The 9,473-nt window shown below is 44.8% G+C and overlaps 1 protein-coding gene across 2 annotated transcripts in view; it reads right to left on the bottom strand.

Annotated features, from left to right (window-relative positions):
• HPSE2 (heparanase 2 (inactive)) overlaps positions 1–8,142 on the bottom strand; it is a 403,699-nt gene extending 395,557 nt beyond the window's left edge. For both annotated transcript variants that reach the window (XM_016219880.2, XM_087824495.1), the window contains exons 1-2: positions 7,746–8,142; positions 4,657–4,814 (exon numbers count right to left, since the gene is read on the bottom strand). In XM_016219880.2, coding sequence (XP_016075366.1) covers positions 4,657–4,814; positions 7,746–8,035 — 448 coding nt within the window. In that variant the 5' untranslated portion in view covers positions 8,036–8,142. The remainder of the gene's footprint in view (positions 1–4,656; positions 4,815–7,745) is intronic.
• Positions 8,143–9,473: the final 1,331 nt, after the last annotated feature.

Below are 9,473 nucleotides of genomic sequence, written 5' to 3' on the forward strand. Positions count from 1 at the left end.
AATGGTGATTTAGGACAATATCTTTTATTTATTTTATATTCTGCCATCTTTGTCCAGTTTACAACTAAGCACAAAGTAGATAATCAATAAATACTTGTATTTTAAAATAAATAAATACTTGTTAGGTGTAATTAAATTTCAAGGAACAGTTATGTGAAGTAAAATGAGAACAGAAGGTGGCTAAGTTCAAGGCAAATACATATTTTGGCAGTTGTGCTGTTCTTATGTCATATGTCTTCATTAACGGGGTGGGAATAGAAAGAAAAAGAATTAATTACCTCACCCCTATTAAAACTAGAAGTTCCTGGAGAAAGGAGGACAATAGTTAATAGTTGTATAGTGCCTTAGAGTTCACAAAGTGTACTCACATTGATCATTTAGAATTTCAGAAGCTCTCTGAAGAGAAAGTCTTCAGAAAATGGAGATAAAAAAACATTTAAACTTCTGAAAGGCACTCTTAAATCAGGAATTGGAAAGTTAGGCATAGAAACTACATAAGGCTAACAAGGAAAAGCAAAAGTAAAAGCAAAGAAGAAACAGATATAATTTTTTTTAAAAATGGTGTGATCCCAGTGCAAGGCTTTAAACCAGGTGGTAAGGTTGATTTAATGTGGAGCATGAAACCAAGACAACTTAGACTACCAAAGATAAAGAGTACATGGTTAAAAAAATGAAGAATGTCATTAAACTAAGCATTAAGAACAGACTTCATAGGAACATGCATTAAAGGTGAAAAATGAATAGAATCTTCATGTTTGAATTCACTCTTTTCTTCGTTGGTCACCTCCACTTTCCCAGTGCCTTTAACAGTGCTCTTAACCTCTTATGTATCCAAAAATATTTGCTGAAGTTCTACTATGTGCCATACATAACGCTAGACATCTTGGGATACACAATAATTAGATATGATCCCTTGAATGTGCATTCTTTTTTTTTAATCCTTACCCAAGGATATGTTTTTACTGATTTTGAGAGAGAGAGGAGGGGAGGGGGAAGAGAGAGGGAGGGAGGGGGGGAGGGAGGAAGGGAGAGAGAAACACTGATGTGAGAAACATCGATCAGTCACCTCCCACACAGGCCTGAACCGGGGATAGAACTAGCAACCTAGGAATATGCCTTGACCAAGAATCAAACCTGCCACCTTTTTTGTGGTGTACCAGACAATTTTCCAACTAATGGAGCCACTTGGAAAGGTAAAACAAAACAATACATGTTGAAAAGTTAAAAAGCAAAATAAGGCAGAGGGGGCCAAAAGAACAGCATAAAGAGTAAAAGCTACAACAGTCCAGAGAAAGAAGAGATCACTATAGAATGCCCAGTTCAGGAAAGGCTTTGTGAAAATAAGGGGCATTTGCAATAGGCCTTCAGGAATTGGGTAGGGGGTGAGTTGTGAACAAAGCCAAGAGAAAGGCATTCAAAGCAAAGATGTACCAGCTGAACAAAGGTATGGGGTTGGGACAGTGCTTTAAGAAGACAGTGAAATCAAGCAGGGTTGTAATAAAAAGAATATGAAAACACAAGGTACAAAAGGTAAACTGAGGTTGAAATGTAAAAGGCTTTGAATGTCAAGTTGAGGAATTTAAACATTTCTGTAAGCAATACAAAAATAATCAGTTTTTGAGCAAAAAAGTGACATGATACACTGGAAACTAATATAATATTGTTATGTCAACTGTAATTAAAAAAACAAAAAATGTTTTTAAAAGAATGGGACGATGAATGTGATATTTTAGAAATATTAAGCTGGCTTTTGATGTACGTAATAAATGGTATACATCTTGATTAAAGATATGGTTATGGCAGTAAAGAGACAGGTATATAAAGAAAGCACATTGAATATGTAACAAAGAAGGGCACATAGGAGCAAAATAAACTTAGGAACAAAAGATTAACCAAAGATTTCTTTGTTGCAAGCAAGAAAAGCATAACATCACAGAACAGAGAGGAAGGTAGGCAAGGGTAAGATTCCAAGGTATGAAAAACAATCCAATTTTTATTTCCTCCATCATCATATTTGTATGAAATGTAAACTGCCTAAACATAGAGTGTATTAAAGGAGTAACCAAAGAAGCTCCCCAAGTGATAAACAGTGGCTTTAGAAAGAGAAAATGCAGTTGCATTAAAGTGCTTAAAGAGTATTTGAAAAATAGAAGCCACATGACTTTCTGTTATTATACAATATTATGTTTAAGTTTCAGTATATCTTTTTTTTAATAAGGTGCTTATGCCTAAGTGCCTATTACAGGGCAATTTACTAAGAAGACTTAATTATTTTAAGATGCTCATGATTATAATTATCACTGAATGAAAAGTAACAACTAAAGTATAATTTTTCAAAATTGTTGAGAGTATAAAACAATTCTGCCTTGAATTCTGCAATGCAACAACAAAGACAACATGGGTGATTTAAGGATATGTGAGCATCAAAGGGCAGAAATAGGGCATTCCCACTCTCTTTAACTCTGCTAAGGCCTCAAATACTGATATAGTTCAGAGCATCTTATTACCAGAGAAACATAAATCAAAAGGAGTTCAGCTAGGAGCAATAAAACAGATTAGTGTCTGCAAGGACTGACTTTAAAGAAAGTTTTAAAAGAATTAAATCCAGGTAGTCTAGATAAAAAACATCCATGAGAAAACCTTTTTTTTAAGCTGACACACCAAGGACAGAAATTATTTTGAAGGTAGATGTCTAAAAAACTAAAAAACACCAAAAGAATACTTATAAATATTTAGGGGATATTTATAAAGGGAAAATTCAGGATAAATTTGCTGGCAAAAACCTATAGGACAGGAGAACTCTCCTACATAAGTGGCGAAAACTACATTCCTAGAGATATTTAATGCCAGGTTGGACACAACAAGAAAAGGATTCCATATGGAATGATCCTGTACTGGCTGGCCCCTGAAGTGGTAAGAGGATTGAAGATGATCTCTTAGATCTTTTCCAATTTTTTTTTTTTTTAATTCTATGAAGTTTTATGGGGCACAATCTCTTGCCAATTTCCTTTCTCCCCATGATGCCCACTTTCTCCTTTTACAAAGTAAAACAAATTGTATCCTTCATTTGAAGATGATCTCATGTTCTCAGTGAATCAGTAATATAATCCTAGATACAAGTTTGGGAGAAAAAGGCCAATTCCTATAACTTATAATGGTTGTTTTTCCCCCCAGTGGTTCCTGGGGCTCTTACAAGTTTTCCTACAAACTAAAGAGGAAGTATTTCAAATGGATTCAAAGAAGAGCTGTTTCATCAGGAAAACATTAATATTTTCCCTTCTTGCCTCTGATCGCAGAGCTGACAGTGACCCTGGAAGCTATAAGGCCCTGGGTCAAATTACCAACAGAGCTGCTGTTCAGGATTATCTTTTACCTTTCAGCATTTTATGCTAAGTGACAGCAAAATCTACTTGCAATCTACTTTTTATGTCAATGACATTTACCTTTGAAAAGATATAGCCTTAAATACCTACATACTTTGGCAAATGTTATAAAAGAAGTCCTAGTCACACTTCAAACTCAAGCCTCAGCTTTGCTCTCTTTCTCCGTTCTGCCATTTAAAAAAAAGTTTCTCAGCCACCCTTGAAATAAATCCCAATACCTCTCCAGAATTCCCATTCAGTGAAAGCCCCAGAAAACACAACAGCATTTCCTCGTTTTGCTGATTTACAAGGACAAAATGTAACAAAATCCAGGGAGCTCTGAGAAACTGTCCCTGAACCCTTTAAAAATAAAACTGTAGTTCACTTATGAGAAGGAACAGCAGGACAGAGATAGCCCTCCAAGAATGGACACTAACGCCTCTTCTAATCTAAACAGCCTCAGTGGCTGAAGACCCACCAATTCCCATCTTGCATGTATGAAAGAATGCCCCTTTACCCATACAGAAAGTTCGTAGATATTAACACCAAACCCTCTAAACAATTTTTTAAATACCATTTTCATTTTTTCCCTAGTAAAAATGAGGCTGTTAAACCTAAAAAGATTGGCCTCTCAGACTAGAATAGGATTTGGAGTTTTCAAAGCCTGATGCTTAACTCATCTGATCCTGGCATTTTGGAAAGACAGCTGGCATTTATAATCCCATTTTTAAATGGAAAAAAAAAAAAATTAGATTCTGAGATTAGGCAGTCTGAAGAAAAACCCACTGGGGAGATTTTCAAACCTTCCCTAACAAGGGACTAATCTAAAAAGGATTATTTCAGAAAACTTCAGAGTAAATTTCAAAAAAAGGCCAGATCCTCATCCCAGGAAAGCAAAAAATAAGAAAAACGATAGGCACTTTTTTCTAGAACTTCAGCAATGAAATGTGAGCCTGACCCTTTAGTATCTTATGAACCTGCTTGTATTTTCTCAAGAAACCCACTCTTCTCCGCACTGGACTAGTCTGCCAGTTTTGGACAGTTCATGCCCTTAGGACTGAGCAGCCCAGCGGAGGGCTAGCAGGCGGGATCTGGGCGACCTGGGAGCCCCCTTTGCATGATCACGTCAGGAATCCCACACTACCGTGTGCCCTCGCTAGCAGCTACCAGCTTTTTAGGGGAGCTTCTACCAGGCTCTCCTCCAAATCTACCCCCACCAAACACGCACACACACAACTCACTCCCACTTTCCAAACTTCCTCCACCCCTCAAGAAGGGGAAGCAAGTTTCTCACCATCCTCATAGTTTTTGAGATAGTAATCAGGTCCGGGGCCCCCGCGGCTTTTCGCCGGGTTCCTCAGGTTCTGGAACTGCAGGAAGTCAGTCCTTTTGCCCCCGAAGCGCAGGAAGGCGGGCGAAAGTCCCCGGGCCAGGGTCACCAGACGCTTGGAGCTGCAGGGATAAAGAGAGAGGAAAGGATCCCGAGAAAAGGCGGGAGACCGGGGGACACTAAGCCAAGGCCCTCTTCTCACTCTCTGCAGGCGAACTGCCCGAGGCTCTGGGGCTCGGTGTCCGCCCCAGCTCTCCGACTGTGCGGGCCCCCGGCCGCTCCCCGGCCTCTCGGGTGCGCCTGTTGCCCCTGCCCTCCCTCGCCAGGCTCCAGGGGCTACGCCTCCTGGGCCCAGCCGGCGGCGGCCCCCTCCCTCCGACACTCGGACGCTGGTCTCCAAAGGTACTTATTTCCAAAGGTTAGATTGTGTTAGTTAACAGTGGGGGGGGGGGGGGCCCTTCTGAGAACGCGGGCTAAGGCGCAGTTGCCCGGCTCTGCTGCTGCCAAGAAAGCGCTCCTGAAGGAGACTCGCAGCGTGCGGACCGGACCGAGAGGCTCCGATTTTTGTCAAACTTCTAGGTTGAAACCCGGGATCTACCTCCTCGGCCCCAGGGGCGCTGCCACCTCAGTAGAGAAGGCGAAACCAATCTTCTTTCTCTCAGACCAGGCACCTGAGGTCAAACTGATTCTGACTGATTTGTAATGCCAAAGGTGATTTTCCTTTTCCACTACTTTATAGCAACCGCATCCGTCTCCCAAATCCCTGGTCAAGAGTTCCTTCGCTTTTCTGTGAACACTCCACCCCTGCCTTGCACAGTAAGGTCAGTGTCTCTTTGACCCCTACAGTAATTCAGCCTGATCTCAGAAAGGTATCATTCTTCTCTCCCCTCCCCACCCCAGTTGGACTTCATCTTTTCCCCTTCCCACTTGGGGCCGTTTGGAAGCGATGGGGAAAGTGAAGTTTGCCGAAATGTGGAACCTGCGCGTCGGATGAAACTCGAGGAGCACCAGAACAATAGCATTTACCTCTATTTAGGTTCAGGATTTCCACAAACAGGTTTTTTAAAGCCAAGCGCTGCTACTTCGGAAAGGGGTGGAAAGAGCAATGCAGATGCTCTTAATGCTGAAGGGATTAGCTGTTAAGTTCCAGATCTGTAAGTTATTTTTAACGCTTTGCTGGTTCGGGTTCTGAAAATCCAAATCCAAATGGAGAAACTAAATAGTATCATAAAGGGGATGGATACGAGACGGGGGGGGGGGGGGGGGGGGAACCGCGCAGATTCTAATTAGGGACTTTCTGTGAAGTCTTGGCCACCCGGGCAGTCCGGTGGCGGAGGACTCCAGGACTGCGTTCCAGGTCAGCGCGGTCGGGCGTCGCGTGGGCCTCGGCGGCCAGCGAAGACCCCAGCATTTCCAGCAACAGTCAGTCCGGAAGCCTGCACAGCCAATGCAAATGCGCCCCACCACGGCTTGTTCCCTCAGTGCCGCCTCTCAGAATCTTTTCTGTGGCAAGCATTTGGCACAAACAGGAAGGTTTTTTAAAAAGAATCCTGAATGAGTCTGCGCAGCTGGATAAGTGCAGTGCAAGTGGGGCGTGTATTTCGGCAAACCCCCGTTGCCCCCACCTGGGGACGAGCTCAGAGACGCGCTCTGCTACAGGCAAGAGCTTCGAAGGTGGACCCCGGGCGGCGCGGAGCGGTTCCAGCCCTCCCAGCGGAGCTGCGGGCAGCAACCGAAAGGGCCTCAGAGGCGGTGGTCGCAGCCACTGAATCCTCCCCAACGCTCGCTCCACGTGGAAGGAGCGCCCCACGTTGCGCCTCCCGCTACCTGCCGCGTCCGCTGACCCGGCAGAAGCCATGGGAGACCCAGAAGGCTGAGGGGCGGGCGCACGCGAGAAGCTAAACTCGAGTTTCGCAAGGAGTGAAAGATACTCACGAAAGACGAGCGGCGGACGCGGCCTCAGGGCGGAGAAATGAGAGTAAGAGCGCTCGCTCAGGACTCTTCGGAGAAGCCCACAGCTGAGGCTCCAATTTGGAGGGAATTTTTAAAACTCACCACTTGGATTCAACATTGCAGACGATTTGTTTATTTTTCTTTTTTAACAATGCAACTCTGTCCCTGATGGGAAGGGACTGTGGTTGCCTAACTGCTGAACATTAACAACCGGCGAGAGGGTGAACCCAATTAGATTCCAAGCCCGAGAGTAAGGGTGTCCGTAAGCACAAACCTCCGGGTTTGCTAATCCGCCAGTGCCGGGTTCAGACTTCCAAAACATCCCCGGAGTATTTCTAGAACCCTTTCCGCTCTCCTTATATACGCTATGATCAGAGCGAGGATTTTTTTTTTTTTTTTCTTTAAAGAAAAACTGAACTATGCAGTTACCGCAAGAGATTTGAGGAGGAGGGACTGGGGGGGCCTTTCGGTCTATAAAAAGCGACCTACAAAGTCCTGAAGTCTGGAGAGGACAGTGGAGAATATAAAATTAAAATTTAAAAATCCAACCCACTTGCCTTCCTGCGCACAAGCCTCTGCTTAAATTCGTTTTCTGTCTGGGAGTGAGAGAACTGACAAAACTCTTTCCGTGGAAAATTCCATTTTCGTGCTATTCCCCTGCTTGAACACTCACAGACACGCATAGACACGCACTCTCTCTCTCTCTCACACACACACATACATTTCTCTCCCTTCTTTGTTGCTAGAGACCTTTTCTTCACTTCTGTAACTGTCCCGAACCTCTTGTTTCTTTTTCAGAAGGAGACGGGGAGACTAACTGTGGATATATGTAAGCACAACATTTTTTCAGTCATAACTGATAAGTTTCTGAAATGCCTTCTGCATTGCAAACATGTGCATCTTAATAGAAAACATTGCTTTTTCTCAATCACCAGTTACAGCCTCACAGCAAATATTCCAGGAGGAAAACCTCCTTTCTTCTCTTTGAGAGATCCACTTGGCTTATTTTCTTCTTCATCCCCGTTTGGAATGGGAGATAGGAGGGGGTGGGGGTTGTTACAAAAAAAAAAAAAAATGATCCATGGAAGCCCCTGCCTTACCTTAAGAAATCGAGCCAGCCATCATGAATGATGGACGGATCCAGCTGCAGAGAGAGGAAGTTTTCATTGACTGTCCTGATTGGGTTCTTGGTGCTCACATCAAGTAGAATCAGGGTCTTTTCCTTCAAACCTGGAGCTCTGTCTACAGGCAAGGGTCTCCTGTCTCCAGCTTGGGAGGAAAGGAAGAGATGGAGCAACAGAGCCAAGAAGAGAGCCACCGGGGCTAGGCACGAGGGGGGGCGGGAGTTGCTGGAGGGCATGGCTTCAGGGAAGGCACAGAGCACCCTCATTAAATCCCTCTGATTTAAACCTCTCTTCCTACAGGGTCTCGCTGGTGACTAATTGTCCTTATCTAAAGTGTGTGTCTGTCTGCTTTCCCCCCCTTTTTTCCCTTCCTTCCCCCCCCCTCGCTTGCTCTCTTTTTTTTTTTTTTTTTTTTTTCTTCTGTGTTTTGGTGCTTGGTGGAGCGAACTCACGCCCCTAGCCAGCCTTCTCAGCAACTCGTGCCAAGAGTATTCGTTCACCAGCACCGCCCCTTTAAGAGATTTCGACTGCAGACATTTTTTAACTTTTTAAAGGTAAGGGGGTGGGTGGGGGGAGAGGCGGGAAGTAGGAGGAAGGGGTGGCGTTGTACCCTCCTGATTTAACCCTCTAGGGTCAGGAAGAGGAGGAAGGGATCCAAGCAGTACTGTTTTAAGTTTCAGTCCGAGGTTGGGATGTCTTGTTTTTACTTCCCTCCCTGCAAGGCTCTGGGGAAGGCCCATCTAGCTCCAGCCCTGACAGGAAAGCCTAGCGCCAGCCCTGGACACAGTGGACTAAGAGGTCCACACTAGCCTGTGCCAGTTGGTCCTGACAGCATCAGGTATTTTGCCCACTCTGGGCCCTTCCCTCTGGGTTGAAGTAGCAGAGCAAGGGCGTTAATTAAGTAGCAAAGGGGTCCTGATTTCCTGCAGCAACTGATTCCTGCCAAAGCACAGAATGCAAAGGGAGACTCCGTAGACATAAGTTGAGACCTCTGCAATGCGACGGTCAGCCATCCAGAAGCATCCTCTGGCCTCCATAGGCCAAAGAGTGGCCAGAAGTAGTACACAGAGTAACCAGGTAAAAGAGCTTATCTGTGTGTAGGGGCATCGGGGTGCAGGCTGAGCATGGCATGGTTCTGCCTGCAGCCAAAGTGAAAGTGTCTTGGGGGCTTCAATTTATGCTGACTTAGGCCAAGTCAAAGCAACCTGGTCTGTGTTTGGACAGTCTGGACAGTGCTGTGCCCATATGAGCCACTCTACTCCAATGCACAAGCAGAGCTGCCCCTCCTCAAGGTCAACCTTGGACTTACCCTTGCCATGGGGAAGTGAGCCTTTATGGTGCTGGAGAGGAACAGAATGACACAGTTGGGTTTTCAAACTCAACGTGAAGTCAGCCAGAGTCTACCCACAAGTATCCCCCCCCTAACCCCCCAAAGACACAAGAACAGCCCAGAACTTGCATGGTACACCACCTGTCCTGGCTCAAGCCTGGATCCATAGCACCTCTCAGCTCCAATCTTAGGTCTCAACCAAAGCCAGGCCCAGTTTGTGCAGTCAGACCATTGGGCCCCACTTTTGGCTTCTTTCTGGAGCAAAATGGGCCTTCTACTTGGCAGATGAAGAGAATGACTTTATGCAGTATGGGTATGCATGAGTGTCCCAGGGCCTCCTGATATCAAACAGGTAAAACTCTACAATGCAGATC

Source organism: Miniopterus natalensis, chromosome 14 (genome assembly GCF_054644295.1).
Source record: "Miniopterus natalensis isolate mMinNat1 chromosome 14, mMinNat1.hap1, whole genome shotgun sequence".
NCBI classification, from domain to species: Eukaryota; Metazoa; Chordata; class Mammalia; order Chiroptera; family Miniopteridae; genus Miniopterus; species Miniopterus natalensis.